The sequence below is a fragment of the Lissotriton vulgaris genome, chromosome 5 (assembly GCF_964263255.1).
Source record: "Lissotriton vulgaris chromosome 5, aLisVul1.2, whole genome shotgun sequence".
Taxonomy (NCBI): Eukaryota; Metazoa; Chordata; class Amphibia; order Caudata; family Salamandridae; genus Lissotriton; species Lissotriton vulgaris.
Genome location: NC_141693.1, coordinates 1,290,870,438 through 1,290,895,652, shown reverse-complemented (window position 1 = coordinate 1,290,895,652; position 25,215 = coordinate 1,290,870,438). Strand labels below are relative to the sequence as shown.

General features: G+C 41.4%; 1 protein-coding gene across 4 annotated transcripts in view; it reads left to right on the top strand.

Annotated features, from left to right (window-relative positions):
- Positions 1–25,215, top strand: part of ELAPOR1 (endosome-lysosome associated apoptosis and autophagy regulator 1) — a 483,435-nt gene that overhangs the window by 396,711 nt on the left and 61,509 nt on the right. For all 4 annotated transcript variants that reach the window (XM_086923178.1, XM_086923177.1, XM_086923176.1 and 1 more), the window contains exons 18-21: positions 4,237–4,338; positions 5,695–5,821; positions 6,897–7,075; positions 14,234–14,399. In XM_086923178.1, the coding sequence (XP_086779304.1) occupies positions 4,237–4,338; positions 5,695–5,821; positions 6,897–7,075; positions 14,234–14,399 (574 nt within the window). The remainder of the gene's footprint in view (positions 1–4,236; positions 4,339–5,694; positions 5,822–6,896; positions 7,076–14,233; positions 14,400–25,215) is intronic.

Genomic DNA, 25,215 nt, shown 5'->3' with positions numbered 1-25,215 from the left:
TAAAGGTAAAAGAACCGTGCCAGAAAAGTAGTCCCTTGTGGGCGTGTCTGCGTTGTGCTGTGGGCGTGTGCTGGGGCGTGACAAAAACGCTGGGGGCATGTGGTAAGTTCTGCCCTTCATGCCATGTCTCATATTGTATGCTAATCCCACCCTCTCCCTTTAAATACCCCTGCACCCCATAATCATAACCCACCCTTACTCCTTAAAATACCCCAACACCCTTAAACACTAACCCATCTTAACCCTATAAATATACCCTGTACCCCAAAACCCAAAGCTATCCCTAAACCCTAAAAATACCCCTGTACCCCAAAACCCAAACCTAGCCCTGAACCCTATAAATACCCCTGTACCTCAAAACCCAAACCTACCCCCGAACCCTAAAAATACCTCTGTACCCCAAAACCCAAACCTAGCCCTGAACCCTAAAAACACCCCTGTACCCCAAAACCCAAACCTACCCCTGAACCCTAAAATACCCCTGTACCCCAAAACCCAAACCTAGCCCTGAACCCTTAAAATACCCCTGTACCCCAAAACCCAAACCTACCCCTTAACCCTAAAAATACCCCTGTACCCCAAAACTCAAACCTAGCCCTGAACCCTAAAAATAACCCTGTACCCTCAAACCCAAACCTACCCCTGAACCCTAAAACTACCCCTTTACCCCAAAACTATATGTGAACCCTTAAAATACCCAAACACCCCAAAACATATACCTCAGTACCCCAAAACATATATCCCTATAGCCATACTTGCATTATCCAAACATTTAAAAAAAACATGTTTTTACCATTCATGTATTTACAACGAATTTCGTTGTAAATGTATGCGTGGTAAAAGCATATAAAATGTAATGCCATGTGTTATAATGGCATTGCGGAGTTATGGTACTTTCGTAATGAAAGTATGCGGAGTGACGGTATGCGGAAAGAAAGTTGCGGAATAATGGATGTTTACCCTCCCCCGGTAAGTACATTGGTGGCACGGCAGCCCAAATCTCCAGCAACATACTCATATTTTTTCACCACCCATTTGAAAAATGCACAGGTCTCTCTCATTGATGGCCAGCACCGACATACACTTTTAGACACACCTCCCGCCACAAGTTCTAGAATTGCGAACTTTAGAGCTGGGGAGCTACGTTCGAATCTCGGCATCAGCTCAACATCCAGTGATTCCAGGCAAATCGTGTTGTCTCCCCATGCCTACCACAAATGAATGTGTTCTTCTGTAATGTAAGTTGTGCTCATGCCATGTTGTCGAGTTTGCGTTATATAATATTGCAAGGAAAAATAAAGTAGGGAAACTTGAGTTCACACACTACTGAACGCTCACTCTTAAGTGCATCAGCAGTGCATTGTGAATCGGCGCGTTTCACAGGCCTGTCACAGATAAGAAATGCTATCAAAACGAAATCCTACAAAACAATATACTACTGGCTGGCAGCAATTCATACCCGGACAACGTCGGGACGGTCTGCTAGTAATGTATAAAGTGCATGGCTACTTCAACTGAAGTGTCCCTGCGCTAATGCAAACTAGCTGCCAAAATGAACAAGGCCTAAAAAGAGAGAGAAAACTACATAAAAAGCCCTATTTTAAGCTGTTTCTGAAAGAGAATAAGAGAGTTCCACAACTTGGAGGCAAGAAACCTCAAAGAACTTCCTCCAGGTAGAACTTTTCTGACAGTAGGAAGCTCGGCCAGCAAGGATCCTGAAGACCTCAAACACCTGGAAGGAAGGTAGGGGTTTATAGACTGATGGAGATATCTGGCACCAGGTTTATTAACCCAGGCATTCTGAGGAGTGGGCGGGGCCACATCAGTCGCTGGCCGTTCGCAGCACCAGCTAGGGAGTGCTCACAACGGGCCAACGGCTGAAGGGAGTACAGAAGGGGTTAAAGACCCTGTAACAATAACAAAGAACCTTAAAAGACACATGCTTCTTAATCAGGAGCCAGTGCCATTTTTGCAAGGCTGAGCCCAACGAAGCCCGTCTGGGAAGGTTCCGCAGTAATCAAGTCATAGAATTCTGTACCTGTTGGAACCTCATACGAACAAGCTTGAGAGACACTCAGATACAGGATGTGACAATAATCCCGTGAAGAGAGGATAGAGCCTGGATTGCTGTTTTCCTTGTGGCTTCAGGCAAGAGCCCAATGATCTTTTTAAGGGATTTCAACATCCTGAAGCATTTGCCTGCTAAGTCAGTGATCTGGTTGTCAAATTTCAGTCTTGCATTAAACAGGATGCCCATATTTTTGACTTTGGCCTTCGGCACTGAAGGGAAACCAAGTGACGGTGGTCACCAGTTTGGAGTACAAAAAGAAGCTTGACCGCCCAGAATAAGGATCTCAGACTTGCCTGCTTTTAATTTCAGGCAATTGAGGTCCTTTCAGAGGGCCAGCTCGGACAAGCATGCCCTCAGAGAAGCTGCGGCTGCATTCTGAGATAGGGTGACAATGATCTGAGCATCATCGGCATATGATATGATGTAAAAAACATACCGCTTAATGATATCCACCAGGGGACGCATGTAGAGAATGAATAAAGCTGGACTCAGATATAAGCCGTGTGGCATACCCTGCTGCAATGGCAAGACCTCAGAATGAAAAGGTTTCTGCAGGACCTGAAAAGTGCGTCTCAGCAGAAAGGACGCAAGCCACTGCACGGCCTTAAAACCATCACTGTAGCTCCACAACCACTCCAACAGAAGGTTGTGGGACCTGGTGTCAAAGGCCGTGCTCAGAGTGAGGAGCATTAACGCTGCTGTGTCACCTCTATCCATATTCTGACGCATGGATTCAGAGGACAGCAACAGAGCAGACTCTGGACTGTGTACTGTGCAGTAGATACCTGGCCTCAACAAATGTTGAGAGTTGACACATTTTTCCACGACCTTTGCAGACAATGGGAGAAGTGAAATAGGTATAACAATTTCAGGTTTTGATGGGTCCAGCGAAGGCTTCTTCAGAAGCTGCACCACTAAGGCGTGCTTTCAACAAGTGGGAACCTCAGCAGAAGCCAAGAAAATATTCATAAAATACAGGGAAAACCTCCTCAGCTCCCAATTCCAGCATATCAGGAGTGGCCGCATCAAGGGTAGAGCCAGATTTAACAGTATGCAACGTAGATTGTCAGTCCTCCGGTTTAATTTGGTTGGCACTGCAACAGATGAAAATCATCCTCTGAAAGTTCAAACCAAACCTGAAGACACTGAGCAATTCTAGAACTCTCTGAGAAGGACCAATACAAAGATGTTACTTTGTCTCTAAAAAATCTAGCAAGGACATCATAACTTTTCTCAGGAGGAAGACTGTGAGCTGAGATGCGGCCCAAATAAGACATTATTAAGACTTTACAATGGAAAAAATGTCCCAAGATGAATTTTGGGCCCCTTCAATTTTATCAATGTAGAATTCTCGCCTTACTTGTTTCATGCGCTTATGATACATTTTTAAAGAATGGCGATACTGAACTTTTGTTCGGCTTGGCAAATCCTTGCATTTCATACGCTCAGAGCACTCTTTCACCATTGCATCTACCAAATGCTAAATTAAACTCTAATGTAGAGACATGAAACATACTTAAAAATATAGGTAACTTTAAATTAGTTTTGTCAAGTAACAAAAAAAAATACAAAACTATAATTTACAATAAATTTATTACAAAAATCTTTAAAAATATACAAATATTAATATACGGTCTGTATGCATTGATAATGTAAGTCGTGTGGATATGAAGACCAAAGGAATGATTGTGTATAAGGCATCCAAAATCTAGTTGATGAAGAGTATATGTGTGAGAACCTCCTGGGAATCAAAATTCAATCAAGACAAAGAAAACCCTAATAACCATGATTATACTTTTAGCGACGAAACAGAGGAACAACATAATAGGCACTTGTTTATTAAGATGAGTAAAATAAAGGATAATCTGTAGGTTTGTCCAAAGGAGAGTAAATGATGATGGTAATATTACTCTAACAAGGTTTGAGTCATGAACATAGTCTTACTTGTGGTAATTGGAAAATATCAGGTGTCAGGTGTCAGAAGGTTATTGTTGTAATGACATCCATGTGATGTCATCATTGAGACCATGTGTGTTTCCCTTTGGAACTATAGGCAAGGTACTTTGTTGTTTATGTAGGCTCATACTGTGCACAGTTGTAACTATTTGAATATCAGTTTCTCCTCAATTTGCGTGATGCACATTCTATGTTGTCTTCACCCAAAGGTCCAATGATGTAACACAAGCCTGTCCTTTTGGGAGAGCCACCGCAATCCATCTGCGATGTGACCCGGCAAAGGTTGGATTGGGAAAGCTGTCTATGCCAAGGTAAGCAAAATGTGATGTGAAAAAACCACCCACACCCTGCACAAAGTACCGTTATTGCTCTGCTGAGTACCTGATCCAGACACCATAATGCAGTGCCAGGAATGAGATCCAGAACCTGTGGCTTGGAACCAGGTACACAATTGGGCCTGTGTGACTTAATACCAGACACTGAAGTTAAAATATCTGGATTAAAAGCTAGAGGCAGACTCAGAATATGCTGTGAAGTCCTAGGTGTTATACTTTGTGACATATTGCCAGATGTGTGAGGCAGAAGCCTTGACTCGGACCATGTAAACCAGTGACACAATAACTCCATAGAGACTATAAGAATGAAAATCCAAAGCTCAGTATCGGTTGTCAGAAACAGAGCCTGGGGTTCAGTGCTTGCAACAATGACAAATCACAGGCTTGCCACAACATGAGTCCTAATACCAGGGTTCAGAGTCATAACCTGCAGCTCAATACCAGGTAATAGCATCAGAACCAGAGGCCCACTACCAGATAGGAGAGTCAACCCCCATAGCCTAGTTCTAGGACCAGTGACTAGGCACAAGATCTTGAGGTCCGAGCATTCAGCCAAATACCAGGTGCAAGATTCATAACATACAGCCACATACCAGTTGCTCTTGATAGAATCTGTGACTCAATACCAGGTTAGTCCATGGACCCAATACCAGGTGGTAACATTGTATTGTTGACCAAGATCAGGTACCAGAGCCATAATGTGTTTCCCAACAACAGGTACTCAATTTCAAACGTATTAATACAAATTTGGTGCTGACATATGAATCAGTAGCCTTATACAGGTACCAGAATCGTAACTTGTGAACCAATAATGCGTATTAGAGTCTGCACCACAAAAGAAACACAAGGTACCAGTCAGAAGAGTGTCTCGATACACTGTTACAGAGACGTGCCCCAATACCAGAAATGAGTTGTTCCCTTTGAGCTAAGACCAGGTACTATAGTAAGATCCGGAGAGCCAATAACACCTTTCAGAGAATTGACCTTTGACGTAATTTAATGTAGAGTCAGAATCAGTGTTCCAATATCACCCACTAGTCTTACAGATATGTTTGGCCATACATTACTGGGTTAGAAGTATTTCTGCCCTCTGAGTAATGTGATGTCCTCCCAGAACACCTGCCTCTAGTGGCTTTGATTTCAGTGTTTTGATTCTTTCCTGTAGAACTTTTGCTTCCTACGTCCATATTTGCCAGATGGTCATAGAGAAGTGCTGTGTCCATGTAGCTGTTGACCATTGCAAAGGGACGTTGATGATGACAGGAACTAATTACAACACTTCTTTCCAATACAGAATCCTAATGTGATATGCTTTACTCCCTCTCTCCTTAGTAAATGCATGGACGGAACATGTGATGGCTGCACCTTCCACTTCCTGTGGGAGACGGCCGAAGCCTGCCCGCTCTGCTCAGTGCGTGATTACCACACTATAGTGAGTGCCTGCTCTCATGGAATCCAGGTATGCTCCTTTCATAGACACTGCGTACAAGGCACTAATACAATTTCACATCAGAGCATCCCACTGCAAAGCAATCACTTGAGTCTTTAACTGATATAATTGGGTGGGGGGTCATTGTCATATGATTTTCTGTGTAAAAAGCCAGGCTCTTTCAGCTTACCTGCACTGCACCAGCATGAAGTGCTATTGGTTAATACTGGGGTTTATAGAGCTGAGCTGGGTGGCAGCTCTGGAATACAAAGTTACCCCATAACATCAGGGCAGGAACTGAGTAGTGTGTGTGGGGTTGCAGAATCGGAGTACATGCGGTTCCTGAAAGTAAAGGCTGAAGCAAATTACAGATATGTACCTGAATCTCTATACTGGAGTAGCCAAGCTAAGGCTGGTGATGATGAATATGCAGTGGTAGACCTCTGTGCATGGTTGTGTGCTGGAAGTGTAGTCAGTGCTGACATCTGAGCCTAGTGAATCTGTGTGGAGATTCTAGGCCTTATTACGATGGCCGAAAGACCACCACGACAGGCTGTCGGTGGCGGTCCTTTGGCCATCTCACCAGGGATCTCCGTCTGCCATATTATTATTGCATTTGGACGTGTGGCAGTTGAAAACACAGACCGACACTTTCCCGACATTCGGTCTTTATCTGTTGAACCTTCCTGTATTCCATGTAAGGTTAAGTGATAATAGAAGGGTGAAGTTCCTTTTTCTTGATATTGTGTATTTAAACCGTGCATACATCTTGTCTAGTGGTTAGATATATCCAGCTACCATTTCCTTTGAGCTCATACAGTTCATTCCTTTCATGTGAAAAATGCAAAAGAACACTAAGGGGCCCATTAGGATGGTGGGCGGATTGCCCCCCGCCAGGCTGGTGGTAGCCACCGTCTGCCTGGCAGGCGCATCCTAATACCCCCCACAGGACCCCCACCCTTATGGTGGGCAGTCCCCATCACCGATAGGATGTCCGCCCGCCATCCTAATGACCACCTAAGTTTTGAAAAACGTAACTCCTCATCTGATGACCATTGTAACATTTCTTGTACCTTCACACTACATGTCCACCTCTGTCCAACAGAAAACAGCATTTGTCTGGCGGGAGCCTCGAATGTGCCACGGGGGAATGGCCCTACCTGACCCGGGAATGACTATCTGCAAATCAATGGATTTCTGGCTGAAGGTGGGAATCACTGTGGGCACCTGCACAGCCCTGCTGCTAGTGGTGATGACCTGCTACTTCTGGAAGAAAAACCAAAAGTAGGTCCTACAAGTAATACTTGTATTAGAAATTGCAAACTTTTTAAGGAAATGCTATAGGAAATATGCAGGTCCAATTATTTTACTGAAATCAGTCACAGCTTGAGGAAGCTGGAGATGGAGAACACTGAACCTCATAGGACAGACATAAAAGCTAGCTGTTCTCTGTCTGTGCCTACCACAGTGCTAGCTACACAGAGCTTGCAACACAGTGTCCTATTCACAAAGGTACATTTCCATGTATAGATTTACTATAAATACATTTACCCTTACACTCTTAAGTAACTTTACTACTTTTGGCAATTCACCATTTACAAGTTCAAGTTCAAGTTCAAAACAACTTTATTTAGAATAATAATAATTCATAAAAAGCACAAAGACACAAATACATAGTCAGGGGAATACAATTACATAGAATTGATGACACTTAAAATTGAACAGTTAAAATATTTACAAATTTTAAAAAGTAAGAGCAGATTTTCAGTGATTTCATAAGATATCGCCAATGGTGTTATGTTGTCTGTTCCTGGTGCATTTTTTAAGGCGAAAGGCAGACACCAGAAAATTAGCAACACTAAACATTATTAGTGGGGAGTCTAGCTGTTTTAGGTAAAGGAGAGCTGGTTTGGCTTGGACAAACCCCTTGTTTTTGAGCAGCTGGATAATATATTTTTTCCTAGGCAAGGCATAGAAACTACAGAAAAACATAAAATGTAAAGTATCCTGCAAGGAATAACTATCGCAATTACAGACGGGCAAATCCTCGGGCTTAGTCCACACCTTAAAATCATTTAACAAAAGATGAATCTGGTTAAATCTTAATTTAGTTAGTAACCAGCGGTGTAACGGGATTGACACAACCGTTAAATATGGTTCGATAGCTATGGTTGTCTTGGAAATATAGTGCTCCCTCACTGTGGGTTTCACAAGCTCACCGCTCTCCCGCTCTAATTCTCTATATTTAGTAAAAGTCGTTTTGAACCATTCCAGGTCAGCTCTAACAATACATTCAGGTTTGCAAAATAAATCAGGGCGGCCCAAGGAGCTAAGGGTATTTTTAATGTATGCTAACCACAGGATATTTTTCATGTTGTCCAACCGTAGGCAATCCCTTAAGATTGTATGATTCAGGGTTAAGTTGGGGTTCAACCAAGTTCTTAGCCACATCAAGATTGGGGACTGTTTAATAATGTCGCTTATGTACCCCTGGCCTAATTCCGTATGGACAGAAAAGGTAGCCGTGGATTGTGGCAAACCTAAAAGCTTACAGAGGATCTTGTTTTCCTCTACCTGAATCGCGACAGCGTTGTTGGTGTAGCCCCATATAGAAGCCCCATACCTTGCTATTGCAATTGATTTGGCTCTATAAATTGCTAGCATTGCTTCTGTAGGTTTGCCGCCCAGTTGTTTTGCAAAGCCGGCGATAGCAGCCGCAGATCTTTTCATGGCATTAACTTTTACCGATATTTTTGGTACCCAGGTGCCATTTTCGTCGTAAACCACCCCTAAATAGGTAAACGTTTTTACACTGGAAATTGGTGTGTTGGCACAAAAAAAGGACTTCAAGTTTTTGTTCTTTCTCCCGCCCACTGACATGACGTGTGATTTACAAGTGTTAAGTTACCCAAAAATACAAACTTACATGTCTTCACCCCCTGAATTCAGGGAGTGGAGCCTCATTTTTGAGTGTAAAGTTACTAGTTGTAACTTTTCACTCATAGGTAGAAGTCCTCGTTATCGGGACGGGCATCTCCCTGTGGTAAAGTACAGGTGAACGTTTATTAAACTATTAAAACATTGTCAGACTATTTTACTGTAAATAATATTAATTTCAATTATTTTAGAATATTTGTTTTAAAGTAAGCATAACATAAAAATGCTACAGCATTAATAACTTAATTTTGAATTAAATAGGTAATTATTTTAAATATATTAAATTAAAATGATTTTTGTTAAGATTTAAATAACAGAAAATTTCACACCTAAAGTATAATATTTATATTTCTCTAATATGTAGTCAAAATGATCAAAAGTTATGTATGGAATTAGTTGTAAATAATTTTTTTTAAATCATTTATATGCACATATTTAATAACAAAGTTACATCACTTTGTACATTTTAAAGGTTTATTTACATGTTTCAAAGTATATTACTAATTGCGTTATATATATATATATATATATATATATATATATATATATATATATATATATATATATATATATATATATATATATATAAATATATATATATACGTATATATATATATAATATTTAAGATTAAATTACATCTATTTAAAAGTAAAATTAAGTTAATTTAATTTACATTAGTTTCTGTTGGGTGTCATTTTGTCTTCCCTTCATTATTTTCTCATTAGTTTCTGAGGGATGTTATTTTAAGTCCCTACCTTCATTATTTTCTATGGGAGAATGCTGTAGTATCAGTGGTTAACCATGTGCGGAGCTGGAATTACTCTACCTGAGAGCTGGAGTAGACTTACTATTGTTTTGGGTACTCTCTGGCTATAGTAACTACTGAAGTGCAGTTTGTGAATAGCAATGGCCTTACTTTTTTGTGGATGGACGCAATTCCTTCCCTGAACCTCTCCCTATCCCTACTTACAGCGCTCCCTACTCTTCCTTAACCCATCCCCTTTAGCAAGAAGTATTCACCATTTTCCAGCCACTTTCCCCGTCCCTCCCACATCTATTACTAAAATGTATACCTATTAGTGCAGAGTCGTGGTGGTAATCTAACCACATAAAAGATAGGAGTGGTGGAGAGATATACCTCCACATGTAGATTAGCCTTTTTTCATTTTGTTTTACCTTAGTAGTATAATTGCAGTAGTACTAAACATACTATAAAATGCAGTTTGTGAATATTCCCACAGAGCTAATAGACAGTGACTCTTTGAACAGGAAAAGGTAAAAGGGTCTTTGTGGCTCAGGTACCAGTTTCTTATTTTATTCTTATTATCTCTGTTTCACTTTACTTTCCAACTTGTCAGGACAGTTCTGTCTTCTGCAAGGATGTCCCTTCCTGAACCCCTCTTCTGTCAGATGTCCCCCCTTGGGCCCCTCTCTAACCCTCCTTACACCACTCCGTACTCTGCCCTAGCCCGAGCGTCTTTAGCAAGAAGTATTCCCCATTTTCAAGCATTTTTCAAGCTTTCATCCAAGGCATTTGATACATAGCATTCCCTACGGGGAAATGCTGCGTATCAAAAGAATCTGCAGCAATCCGGCAGATTTAATAACTGCTCAACTCCAGTGAAAGGAGAGATTCCTTGCCAGAGGATATCCCCTGGAAACCATCCAAGCAGCTATCAATAAAACATTGGAGCAGAATAGAGACACTCTCTTGGTTCCAAGACAAGTTAGGGGAGCAGCCGATATAAAGGTGCTTAGCCCTGAGCCAGTGAGACTAACTATCCCTTACAGTGCCCAGGAGAAAGCTATAACCAGAATCGTCAATAAAAATTGGGCGATAATCAAGAGCGATCCTGTGATAGGGCATGAAATGCCTAGTAAACCTAGCATTGCCTTTAAGAGAGCACCCTCATAGTGCTTTGGTTTCCAAGTGCCCAGAATTATCTTCTCCCAATAAATGGTTGTAGGCATCCAACGGTTTCACCAAATGCAGAACATGCAAAGCCTGCGAACATGGTGTAAACAAGAAAAGCTATTGCACAGCATTTAACAATAAAGAAATCAAAATCTCCAAGCCCCTGCATTGCAAAACAGAATTTGCCATCTATGTTTTGGAATGTACGTGCCCGTTAAAATATGTGGGCAGTACAAAATTACCTGCTAGCAAAAGGGTTCTACAACACATTCGGGCCATTGTCAATCATGACCCGACGTACCCTGTCGCAAGACACTTTCGTGAGGTCCATAATAACAATCTTCAGGACCTCTCGTATTACGTCATTGACACCATTCCCAAAACTAAGAAAGGTGGCGACAGGGAACAAAGGATGAGAAAGCTAGAGACCCGTTACATCCTTAACTTTAACAGCAAGAACCCCGGGGGCTTAAACAATACGGAAGATTTACTTACATGCTTGTAACACAGCAAATTATGTGATTTGGTATTCCTTTCCCAAATGGCTTCACCCCTCAAATCCTTTCCCGATGTTAACCCTCATTTGAATTATATAATGGTAATGTAACTAATTATAGATTTTATGGCATGTGAATCAGCACTATGAGTAAGAAACAATAGTGTTAAACCTTGTTGTGTATTATCAATTAGGTCCCAATAGCCGCTTAAATCTTCTTTAAACCAAGAATCATATTGGTTTTTTAAATAACGTTTTTTTTTAATCAACATCACATTTTTTTCACCGATGCACTTTAATTCATGCACTTTCCCAGTTTCTCCAAAGGGTGGGGGAATTAATTGCAAAAGATTGAACGGGTACCGCATTTAAGCAATGATTTTAGCGCAAGTTGACAATTTCAAAGTGCTTTTTGATAATCATGAAATTTGCACACAATTATGTCATCTCAGGACATGTATAATGGATTGTACCGATGAAATTAATATTAGGTGAACCATCGAAGGTTTTTTAAGATTTTTTAAGATTTTTTAATCTAAATGTATATTTTTGTATATAATATGAAATATTTTCTTTTATATATATAATACAATTCATTCCAAATACTAATTGGATTACAGTAGACCTGAATGTAATGAAATTATATGTATGCAATTTAGAATGAACCCGTTTATGTTATATTTTGCTTTGCAATGCCATATTTGATGGTTAAAGTGAGTGTTTTCTTTATGTTTATCACTGGTCACTCAGTCAAGTGCAAAGGTGCAGCTTCATAACTGGTCCAAAATCCATTTTTCATTATTTTTTACGGGAGAATGCTGTAGTATCAGTGGTTAACCATGTGCGGTGCTGGAATTACTCTAGCTGAGAGCTGGAGTAGACTTACTATTGTTTTGAGTTCTCTCTGGCTATAGTAACTACTGAAGTGCAGTTTGTGAATAGCAATGGCCTTAATTTTTTGTGGATGGACGGTATTCCTTCCCTGAACCTCTCCCTATCCCTACTTACAGCGCTCCCTACTCTTCCTTAACCTATCGCCTTTAGCAAGAAGTATTCACCATTTTCCAGCCACTCCCCCCGTCCCTCCCACATTTATTACTAAAATGTATACCTATTAGTGCAGAGTCGTGGTGGTAATCTAACCACATAAAAGATAGGAGTGGTGGAGAGATATACCTCCACATGTAGATTAGCAATTTGCATTTTGTTTTACCTTAGTAGTATAATTGCAGTAGTACTAAACATACTACAAAATGCAGTTTGGGAATATTCTCACAGCGCTAATAGACAGTGACTCTTTGAACAGGAAAAGGTAAAAGGGTCTTTGTGGCTCAGGAGGTTGTCATTAAGTCTGAACATCTGCCTTCTCTAGGATACCAGTTTCTTATTTTATTTTTATTATCTCTGTTTCACTTTACTTTCCAACAAGTCAGGACAGTTCTGTCTTCTGCAAGGATGTCCCTTCCTGAACCCCTCTTCTGTCAGATGTCCCCCCTTGGGCCCCTCTCTAACCCTCCTTACACCACTCCGTACTCTGCCCTAGCCCAAGCGTCTTTAGCAAGAAGTATTCCCCATTTTCCAGCCACTCCTCCTGTCCCTAAAGTGAGAAGCAGAAATGTAGGAAAAGATTGTGAAAGTGGGGATGTGTAAGAACATGTAAGATAAAGATAAAAATATGATCAGTGTAGGCTAGCGTTTGAAAGAGGCATGCAATGGAATCAAGGCAAGACAGCCTAGGTAGGCAGCAGTCTCAGCATTTGGCAGCACCGGGCTCCTAAAAAATGTTTGGCCGATGCCCCTTTTTTCTTAACAAATTTAGCTCACAATAAGATCCATAGTACAGGCTTAAAAAGCAGACCTCTTAAAGTGCATTTCTGCGATTGGTCTATGTGCAACTAGGCAAACAATTCTCATAAGTTTCTATATTTGGAATATCAGAGTGGTATGACACACTTGAAATTGTATTAATCGTATGAACTTTCTCCACTGCCTTACTTCATGTAAGTGAAGGTCATGGGAGTCATAAGGATAGACAAAAACTTCACAGCCAGAAGATAAGTAGATTGTTGCTGGAAGGTTCTGCATTTATGAACATGACACTGCTCATAGTGCTTTACAGTGAACACATTCTTTAAATCTATCTTTAAGATCCCTTATTGTTGCATGTTTTTCATCTCACAAAAAATGTTGTTCCCATGACAAAACAAGAGATTGTTAAACGAATATTAATATTTTTTTAAACTTCAGGCCAGAAAAATATCAGACCCCTGTATGGTGTAGCACCACGATTTTAGTAGTATGAAAGAAAAATATGAAGTATACAACTATACTTTGGTAATTAGGTTTACTCAATATAAACATGCATGTTGTCTCGTGGCTGGAAACGAAAGCTCAAATAGTGAATTAAGGTAGGTTTATTAGGAGTGTTCAGTGGAAGCACTCACTTTATGTCATCGGGTGCCCACATTTCAATTTGATGTAACCATAAGGCTATTGAAATCTAGCTCTATGTAGGTAAAAGGCAACTCCCTTCAATACATATGCTGTAGGGGAAGGAAATCCTACCTTGCTTTATCTCTATCAAGGAAATAATGAGGCAAATCCTATAAGTGGCACCATACCTACTCACTATAGTTGTCGGAATTTATTGACATTAGATTATCTTTTTAGCTCCTCCTTAACAGATGTGGACCCTGCATTGGAAAGGTTTGGTTGATTTGTAGACAGATGCCTGATCTGTCAATACCTTTTGGTGTACTTTATCAGAATTTGTAATTTTGTTCTTCTAAATTTTCATATCAACAATATTGAATACTACAATATTATTGTGAAAGTAAGTATGTACTCATATAATACATCTAATCTTACCTATACATACTTATATTCACAATATTGTGGTAGTCGATATTTTGGCTTTGATATTTTGGCAGGATGATATTTTTCTACTTGAGATTCTTACAAACTTAGTTTTTTTTGCATCCTTAATTAAAAAGCCATCCCATTCTATTAACCTGTCATAATTCTGTGCATATTTTATAGTTACAGTCAGACTTTTTATGTTACAGCACCCATTTTTTGTGATCCCCTTTATAGGCTTGAGTACAAATACTCCAAATTGATGATGAATGCCTCCAACAATGATGGTGACCTGCCGGCAGCTGACAGCTGTGCCATCATGGAGGGCGAAGATGCGGAGGATGACTTGATCTTCAGCAGCCGCAAATCTATCTTTGGGAAGATAAAAGCCTTCAAGGCAAAGGTAGTTTTAACGTGGGCTGTTGAAGTGTATTTGAAATGGCTTGTTAAAAATGTATCTTGGGGAGAGGGGGTGGGTGGGTGCTGTCTTTTAGTTGGCATCATGCCAGATAAAAATGAACGAAGATCTGTTGCATTCAAAACATTTCCTATGGTGTTACGGTGAGGCAGTACAAGGGAAGTAAGAATGAGTTGTGAGGTGGTAACATGTATTACTACAAATAACACTTACAGATCCCAACTATTCTTTAGCAAATAGACCCAGCTCTGATCCCAAAAATCCTCATTGACCCAAGGTTTGTTCTCTTGTTTGATATTTTCTTGCTTTCAACATGTAACTTGAGTCCAGGTTTTCCAGTCGTAAAGTAACACTTTCACGTTGTGCCTCATGCCTGTACTTCATCGAAATTCTTTCTAGAGTACAAACCGTTCTTTCTCCTTTGTTTTATTGAATTCAATGAAGCAGGTACTGACTGTGCTGTGCTATCCACACAGCAGAAGGTGCCCAACCTAAAATTCCTTCATTAATTGAACACTGCCTGGACTTAACTGAACACAAAGTTATAATTTCTGCTTTTGATGACTAGTCATGTCCCACGTCCATCACTCCTCTCCATTAGAAAGAACATGACACTTAAATTCAGGTCAGTGATTTAAGAGCTGACTTCTGGTGTTGAAGCAGCTCAATCAGCCTACCATTCCTCCTCATATTACCTGTGCAATCATCTCATTGTGCCTGTCACCTTCTAACCCATTACTGCAGGTCTATAACTTTTGGAGTCACTCCTAAAATAAGCACATTTCAGATAAATGCCTTAACATAAATAAAACTCTGTCAATTTGTAATAAATGGTCCCTTTCAGAGAAAACAAGGCTTTTCCAAATAATCAGGTTTGAAACAGCAATATTCAGTGAAAAAAGACTGAGAAACCTATATTAAAACAGAAGGTTCCTAACAATTTGTGAATTATGATATTGCACTGGTTGTAAGTTTGTACAGAGAACAAAACAGCAATTGCCAGCATAACTTTGCAGACAGCAAAGTATACCATGAATAAGCAAGGTATCTGAGTGGGACGAATAACAAGTATGTTGCAGACCATTGACAGAGATCATAAAGTAAGATATGTGGTTCTTATTTGGATCGGTTCGAATAACAATGTCCACTAGTAGTGGTCACAGGTCAACAGTCAGGGGCCATGGGTCAGAAAAATCCCTTCAAGACTTAGTTAGACTTTCTCTACCATATGCAAGAGGCCTCATGAAGGTGGATCTATCGGGATTAATGTCTGCACCATTCACGCTGATACCTGTATGGAACATTAACTATCAGTCTTGGAAAAACTGCCCTATTTTCCTGCCTCCCAATCGCAATCTATGGGTACTGGCACAGGCCCTTGAGACTCACAACCTTTTCTTTAGCTCTTCAGTAGATTTTTCTGTGTCTGGTACCATGAATACATTGTCATACACAGAGATGCCTACCGGTTTATGTGAAGAGGCAAAAACTGACCAGTTCCCTCTTAACCACCCATCATAGTGGGTCTGTACCTGATTCTCTCATCCTCGACACCTTCCTGTGGACTTTTAGTCTCATTCTCTACCCTCTTCTTCCTTCAGCTCAACTACCTTACGGTCATAATGCTTTACTTTTAAGCCACATGTTTTGTAACAGTGACCCTTGCAGTAGTTTACTCACATACCGTCTTGGTCTCCTGTTTGGAGAACAGTCATTTGGTGCATGCATCTGCTCAGTACAAGGTCCATACGGGCCCATCTAGAGTGTATGCAGGGAAAAGGCCATCCTATTCTGCAGGAGATGTTTGAATTCACCATTGGAAAGAGTGAATAGGTGAGTACCATTTCAGGCAGAGGGCTTCAACTCGCCTATGCTGGTAATGTGAGTCATTCCTGAGAGCGTGACAGCCCCTAATTCAACATCCATATTTGTCTTGGTGTCTGATAGGCTGTTTAGTTAGAACCAACGTTGAACATCCAGGGAAGGGTCTAAGAATGCCCAGGAGTTGAAGAGCCTTTAAGGACCCATCCGCTGTGCAATTCTAGACTCAGCTGCATTATTGACTTGCGTCACTCACCATGACTGAGTTTAAAGGTCCCGACTAGATGTTGCACAGTGAGACTGGGGAAATCTCTATATTCCAGCTGACACTCTTTATGTTGGGTTCAAGCATTGCTCACTCTTGAGGGTATTTTATGTTGCAGTCTCAGTCTGCTATTCCCTGTCCAATTCCTGACTCCTTCTCCACTGTGGTTGAGCCTAGCTTCTACTCAGTGCATGAAGCTGGTGAGCAGGTGAAGTTTGCAGAGTGACAGGTAAGAAATCTCATTGGAAGTGGCAGGCCAACAGTCAGTCTCACCCACGGCACTGCTGTGATCTCACTATTTCACTCCTCTTAGGCAAGGACGTACAAGAGGTGCAGGTGACTAAGAGTCTTACACACAAGTGAAGTCCTCCCTGTGATTGACCAGATAACAAAGTCTTGTCGAAAGGTACTTCAGCACCAGAGCATCACTGAGCCCAGTGGCTCATGACACCACACTCCTGTCTCCCATGCCTGAGTTGGGAAGATTCCAAAGTTCTCATTGGAATATCCAAAAGAGTCCCAGGTTTCAGGCCCTTTGGAACTGCCGATGGTACTTGCGTCTATTTCACAGTAATCCCAGTCTTTGGCATTCCACTTTGGGCGCCCTCTCTCTCTAAAGCTGGACTTCAAGGCTAACAGATTCAATACACCCAGCCAGTTCAATCAAGAACATTGAGTTAACTGTCTCTGTTCTGTTGCCCTCAGATCCATGCTCTGGAGTTCACAACCTGCTGACATCCTTCCTAAATTCATACTCATTCCTGCATGCCTTGACTGTTCTTTTAAAGTAGAGGGAAATATATGAATGCATGAAAAACTATTCCAATATCCACCCATAGGAGCATTTCTGAAAACCTCCTCCATTGACCAGAAATCAACTTTATAGAATTATAAACATTGGTATTTAACTTTAAATATTTATGCACATTCCAGCCCGCTTAAGATACTCCTCACCCTAGAAAACTAAATTAACAATGACATGAGCTCCCACAAAACACACATATTTCCTCTCATTACACACAAGTTAAAAAACAGAAAAATAATTCCAAATGCAGGTGTAAAAAATGTGTTCTTCCCATTAAATTCCCGTTTTTTTTTGCATTTGACTATCCGGTTTTTGGACTGTTGCCATGAGGAAGGCTCACCACCAGAGCATCACTCACTGTAAATTCACTGTAAATGAACTAAGTGTTAACCTCAGATGTCCATATTTAAGGGTAAGAGGCGCTGGGTTGGTTACATGTGAACACATGAACCCATGCACAAGCTGGCTGCGCATTTGAGACTACTGTTTTGCGGAGCCATATATTTGCACACAGATAGTCTGTCACAAAAGAGACTTTTCAGGGATTAGTCCTCAACTAGGGTAGGCAGTCAGTCAATCAATTTTATTCAGCTAAAAGACAGCCATAAAAGCACATTTTATATGAAATAAAATAATGCATATCTTATAAAAAATATACTTATATTAATTGCATGGATAACATCCATAACCTCAATCGACTTCCTAAATAGAAATGCAGCTGCTGATCGGGTTGTATAACTTCCCAGTTATCTAGGGGAGGAGTACAATTTGATTGATTGAAAATACCTGAGAAGTGTGGTACTAGGGAAGGCCTTATAATATATGTGAACATTCATAATGTAGGTCTGTGTTTCTTACTGCAGGTCTGTGGTGCTTATACTGTACTACACAGTTTAGCCATAATCTGCTGTAAAGTACCATCTTGCCCCACATAGTCAAGCCAAGAGGCTCCAGTGAGATATCAATTATGGAGTAACCATGAACTCTGAGAATAGACTTACAGTTTCTTGCATCATACCTATACCCATTGTGCCACTTTAAGAATTGTCTCATTTCCCTGACTCACCTCATTATCAGATTCCTCTCCTTTGCTCCCCTAATTAATTACGTTAACTACTCTGCTCTATAGAGTGGTTCAAAAGCCTCCCCGCATGATAGTTATTAACAATAGTTGACCCAGTTACTGAGAATGGAAGGAGTGGGGCGGACATCTTAATCTGTCATCTGTGGACAGCCCAGGTCCACAGGAACCAAGAAGGAGGGCCAGACCTCTGCATTTAAAACAGGAGTTTGCTTGCCTTAGAAGTTTTGATGGGAGGGATCAGAAAGCTGTATCAGCTATGGCCAGAGCTGAGGCTCTCAGGGAAGCTCTTTCTACAGAAAACATGAAGTCTCCATAGTTCAATGCCCCAGAATGATGTGCAGGAGGGTTGGGACAGGGATGGAGTAATGATGGTGCAGCCTAAGATTGGCCAGGGGTGCCTGGCTTCTAGAACTTTCCACCCCCACTTGAAAACCCTACAGAAGACAGAGGCAGATGAGAAGACACTAGACACAGGAATGACAACAGCTTGAAAGAGAAGCCACCTGATACCCCTGCAAGAATAGACTATGACTTCAGATGACCTCCTGGATTAGGATGGGTCACTCCAGGACCATGGCTTTGGCCCACTTATTAGCTCCTGAAAACAGTTTGGGGAATGAACTTCATAGGGGACTCTCGATGGTTCCCTTGGAACTTCTGTAGACTGGCCCATTTACCCACTGACACACAGTTACCCTGTAAGTAGCCTGGAGGCTGTGGGTCCTAGGGAGCACGGCAGGGAGGATGTGCTGCTTGTTGGATGTGAATTGGCTGTGCAAGACATCCCCACAAACAGAAGAAAAGCAGGACAAGAGCACCAGGAGCCAGGCAGAGGATAGGTATGGCAGAGGGAACCAGAAAACACAGCTCCCTGCAAAAAAAGTGCCCTTTAAGGTCCAGGGCTATGGTTGTTTACCAGGAAGAAAATGTTCCCAAGAAAGGTGGAATTGACTATACTGGGCCCAAGATATAGCCTGGTCCTGGCAGACAATGCTGCACTGATTGCTTCAATTTTCCCCCGGGGGTTGATGCAACGCCATTTGCTATTCTGAAATGAGGAGGGGGCATGTGTGAGGCCTGCTCCCCTTATCCTCTTTTTGTCCCAGGAACCGCATCCCCAAAGTCTGTTACAACTTCAGTTGTCCTGGGGACTCTATTCTCCTTGACAGAAGACAACCGAAGGCCCTGGAAGGAAGGGGAGGCACCGCTGTGCCCGTTATGGCGGTGTACTACCCCTGCTCCCGGTGCCCATGAATGAGCAGCGCGCCGACCGGGCAGCAAGGGAGTGGGCGTTCCACGCTGCCCCTGCTACTAGAACAGCCCAGGCACCCCATGGGGAGGCGCAAGAGCACCCGGGCTCAAAAAAAAGAAATTGTACACAGTACATGGCCGCAGTAAAAACACCTGCAGCAAAGACACAAATCAGCTGCATATCCAGGAGCATGACGCTCCTTAATTTCCCCGGCAAGGGAGTTAAAATTTGCATAGTTTCTTTGTGGGGTCTCTAGGAAGGACAGCACCACCAACAATACATTTTAGGCATATTTGGGGCAACAGTCTCCCAGGAATGTTTTACGAAAACTTGCGCCAAGTCTCCCAGGAGGTTATATTTGTGCTCCTGGGAGATGTTTTGCTGACTTTTAAAGCAATCCCTAAGACTGTGCTCTTGCACATGAACTTAGAATTGCAGGGACATCTAGAGGCTGGTCCTGGAGCTGTGATAGCAGACTAGTAAAAGTAGAAGACTTAAGGACACGTTTTTCAATTCAATGTTTTATTAATACTGCAGGCGGTTGACAATGCAGTTGTTATGATCAGCGCTTTTGAAAGTTGATCCTATCCATATTGACTTCATTGGAGGGTTATGACATGTAATGTATTTTGGTACAGTTCCAATTTGTTTCAGTTGTGTTACATTGTTTATTTATTTATTTATTTATTTAATGCCATTTATAGAGCGCGTACAATTACCCTTAGGCGTCTCGGCGCTGAAATTGCATTGAAGTCTCACCCTAGACAGAAAAAAGCGGAAAAGTGGATTACTGATTAAAAAGCCATGTCTTCAGTTTTTTTCTAAACTGAAGAAGAGTAGGACTGGTTCTTATGTGGATGGGTAGGGTGTTCCAAAGTCTAGGGGCCGCGATTGAAAAGCGGCGATCACCCCAGGAAACTGTACGGCTACGTTGAACCACTAGTTGGTTAAAAGATGTGGATCTGAGCATTCTCGGGGGATTGTAAGGAATCAGTTGTTTTTTAAGGATTCGAGGTCCTAAATCCTGAAGTGATTTAAAAACAGTGCACAGAGATTTAAATTTGACCCTATTGTGAATGGACAGCCAGTGGTATTTTTTAAGCGTGTCCGAGATGGGTGCAAATCTGGGTTTTTTTGAAGGTACGCGGGCAGCGGCATTCTGCACGGTCTGTAATTTTTTGATGACTCTGTTCTGGGCATTAAGCAACAGACCGTTGCAGTAGTCTAATGAAGACAGCACTAGCGAAGAGACTAGTGTTTTTGCTGCTGATTCAGGTAGGTAAGGTATGATTTTCCTTACAATACGTAACTTAAAGTGAGCATTAGCAGCCACTTTATTCGCATGGGCCATGAAGTTGAGCTGGTTGTCAAAGGTGACACCTAAGTTTCTAACTTTGACCGTGGGGCAAGGAGGTGTGCCCATGGTTGCCGCTTCTTGCCATCCACTCACTAATAGCAGTCATCCCATCTTGGAAACTCTCCGCCATCTTCTGTCCATCACCCTTTATGGCCAGAACCAACTGGGTGTCATCGGCGTATGAGGTCAGGCCCATCCCGTAGGCTTTGATGACACTAGCAAGGTCCGACACATATATATTAAATAGTGTCGGACTCAGGGATGAGCCTTGTGGGACCCCACACGGTAACGACAGGTCGGCCGATTGGAAGGGGCCCAGGGTAACCGCCTGGGTTCTATTGGCCAGGAAGGAGGCCAGAAGATCTCTAGCAGTAAGCTGAATGTTGAATTATAACAAGTGGCTGTTTTTACTGATGTGGTGACAGCCTGACAAAACTTATATTTTGATGTTGCATCTAGTATTGGTGGGGGGGGGGATGTTGTGATTATAGGGCTCAGGACTGACTAGGGGCGAAACATTATATGAGGGTGTCAGTAAAGCATCAGGTCCCACTAGCTGTGTAAAAGTACTTTTCCTTTTTAAAGAAAAAGCACAGACTGGACAATAATTTGAGTGTTCGTGTTGCGTACCAGTGAGCTTGAGATACTAGCCGGCACTGCCTCCTATGACCAGGTAGTGGACTAATCCACTACGCTACCCTAGAGTCAAGTGCTACAATGGAGTACTTGGTTCCCAATAGAAAGACAGTTATGGACTTGATACTTGTGAAAGACTCACATCTTTTACAACTAATGATCCAATTTCTTACAGCAGCCCTTCCCTATACACTCATTTCACTAATCTTATTACATATTTCGATATCCACCATTTTGTGCATCCTCATATTTTCCACCCACTTTTATCACCTCCTACATATCTGAACACATAGATTCCCATTTTCTCAACCCTTCTCTATTTCGCTTTTCTAATCTTATCCTTCAATCTGGTCTCTCTTCCCTCCACAACTTTTTTCTGGTCATGTCTTTGAAGGGACTCCTTTACAAAAATGTTATCTCTCATGTTTATCAGCTCTGAAGTCCCCTTAGAGCCCAACCAACTAGAAACATCCTTGAGCAATCACTTCTGTGCTGAATAAACGTAAATGGCATATGACTCAACACAGCATGCAATGACAGGATCTGACCAAATTAGGATTTCCTTTCTCCAGCTCAGTCCACATGGCCTGAAAAACCGAACACACTTAGTGACCACGCTGCTTACTTTCGCCATATAGCAGCTTGCCTCATACACAGCTGAATTCACCCCTAGAGTGCCCCAGTCAAAAAGGCATTTTTGCAGAATGTAGCAACCAATGGTTCACTGACACTCTTAAAGCTTTCATTAATGACAGGTGTGAAGGAGCCGGGTTCCACGTTTAATACTTACTCTGGAACCACTGGTCGAAGGTGTCGAAGGCTCTTTCTTTCATGCTTAGAAGTATGAAGGAGAGAAAAATAATTTGTCAAATTATACACTGCAATTTAAATGAACCATGACTCCAAGGTTAGTTTTTTACAAAACCAAGAACAACAGGATACACAGATACCTCTGAATGAGGGTGTAGAAATAGATTGGAACTAATACAAAGCCAAATCTACGGGTAAAGTGGAGTCGATGGAGCATACAAAGAATGACCAGTTCTAGAATCAGTATGCAGAATATCACCATGCCCACATCAAGAGTCTTCTTCATTGGAGATTCATAAGTAAAAAGCCTTAGTCTGTCCCTACACTACCACTACTATGACATCCATACTTAGCAGTTCCCGACCAAGTTCAGAATAGAAGTTGTCAGCCTGTGCAGCTTCCTAAGAAGTACACTCACGTTGAAAGGCTCAAGTAGCATAAAGCTACATAGCTCATTCTAAGATGCTCTCTTCTCTCTCGTCATAGCAGAACTCCCCGTACTCTGTCCCTAACCACAACAGAAAAATCATAGGACACACCCATCATCACATCACGCGATCATCCTATTCAGCCAGATACCTCCTCATAGGTAAATTTCCATGTGATAGCAGTTATCCCGGGAACCTACTCAATGACCTTAATTCCCAAAGCTTCTCCAGTGAGAAAGAACACCATCCCACATTATCAGTATTACTTATTCAAATGTATCTTATTCTCACTAAGCCTAGCTCCTAAAACAAAAGTGTTATTCTAACTAACAAGGATGAATTTCACCACCTGCAACAGGAACGTGAGAAAGAATAGATCCTGCATACACATGCATTTTACTAATAAACTCATCTAGAAAGCACGACAGGGAAAAAATACAGATGAGGCCTACATAAATCGGACAACATAACTAGCAATATGAAATTACATTAAACACTCATATACGTGAACATTATTACTGTGCATTTTTAAATCAATGTGTTACAAATAAAAACAAACTATCATTAGTTGCATGTAAACTCAGCACAGTAAGCCTTTCATAAAATAGCACACAATTACAATGTTAATTTCTCCACGTTATACGAAAATGTCTACCACTTCACTTTACACATTATTACATTACACATTCTAATAACCAAATGTTAACACAACAAAAAATAAAGGTGTTGGTGCAAACGACTCATGATTATGATGAACCCCTACAAATGGAAGAGCACTATCAGGTGCAAACATCTCAGCCTCGTCAACACTGATAAACTCAACCATTCCAGCTTGCATCATATACCACAAAGCAATACCTAAAACAAAAAAGTTACTTTTTTCACAATCATGGTGGCACATGTCGCAAACATGCCAGAAAATAATTCAGAGTTGCACAAACCTTTCAGCCTGATTCATCATAGACCCGTTTTGCGAGTCTATAATAGCGATTCATAAGGAATCGCTATTACAGACTCGCAAAACGGGATTCATGTAGGAATCGCAAAAAGAATTGCGATTCATACACAATCCTTATTTGCGATTGGCAAATTGCTAATCGCAAATAAGGAATAACTCCCCATTCATTCCTATGGGCCAAAAGGCCCATAGGAATGAATGGGGAGTATTCCTTATTTGCGATTAGCAATTAGCTAATCGCAAATAGGATAGCGATTTAAAGGGTGCCAGGGGTGTCCAAAGGACACCCTGTAGCACCCCTTAAATGCAAATTGAAACAGGTGTTGCACACACACATGTCCAAAGGACATGTGTGTGTGCAACATGCAACTTAGAAAAATGCTTTTAAAAGCATTTTTCTAAGTTTTCGCTATTTACCACGAGGTTTGACCTCGCAGTAAATAGCGGGCCGAAATTGCGAATTTGCAATTTTTAAATGGTTGATGAATTTCATTTAAGGAATCTCAAATAGAGATTCCTTAAATGTAATTCCTCGCAAAATTGCAAAATCGCTATTACCGATTTTTGCATTTGGGATGATGAATCCCAAATGCAAAAATAGCGCTCGCAAAGTGCCAGATTCTCAGAATCTGGCCATTTGCGAGCCGATTTCGGCATGATGAATCAGGCTGTTTATTCCTATACACCTCAGTGCTCCTCAACCATCATACCACATAACCAAAAACCATGCAACATCTTCTAGAGAAAGTACATAAAAAGCAGAGCCAATATTGACTTTTCAACCCTAACTCCCTCCACCCGTCCAACTCCAATACAATATGAATGAATGAACGAGATAGTTTTATAAAGTCTGCATTACTCAAGGGTGTCTTAGCGTAAAGCAGATCCAGATTGAGAGAAAGGAACCCGCGGTTTAAAGAGAGCTCGAACCTGGGTAATCGCGCTGCTTAAGTGGAAACAGCCAAGTCTAAAGCTGCTTTCTAAATAGCTGCAGTGCTGGCTCTGAACGGAGAGCCAGAGGAAGGGAGTTCTATAACTTTCCTCCCTGATATGATAGCGTTCTACTTCCCCACTTTACTCTGTTGATTCTTGGAACCTTGACCATGAAGGCAGAGCTGGATCTAAGACTTCTGCTTGGCCGGTACAATGAGCATCGTTCTTGAAATAAGACAGACCTGTCTTGTGAAGAGCCTTCCTTGTGCATAAGGCACATTGCCTTAAAAGAGATCCTCTTCTCTACCGGTAACCAGTGCAATCCATGCAGTAAATGAGACACCGATTTAAAATTGGGAATTTTCAAAAGTGTGCAGGCTGCAGCGTTCTGAAGAGACTGCAATTTCTTTAGCAGATATTTGGATGTGCCAAGATAAAGCGCGCTACAGTAA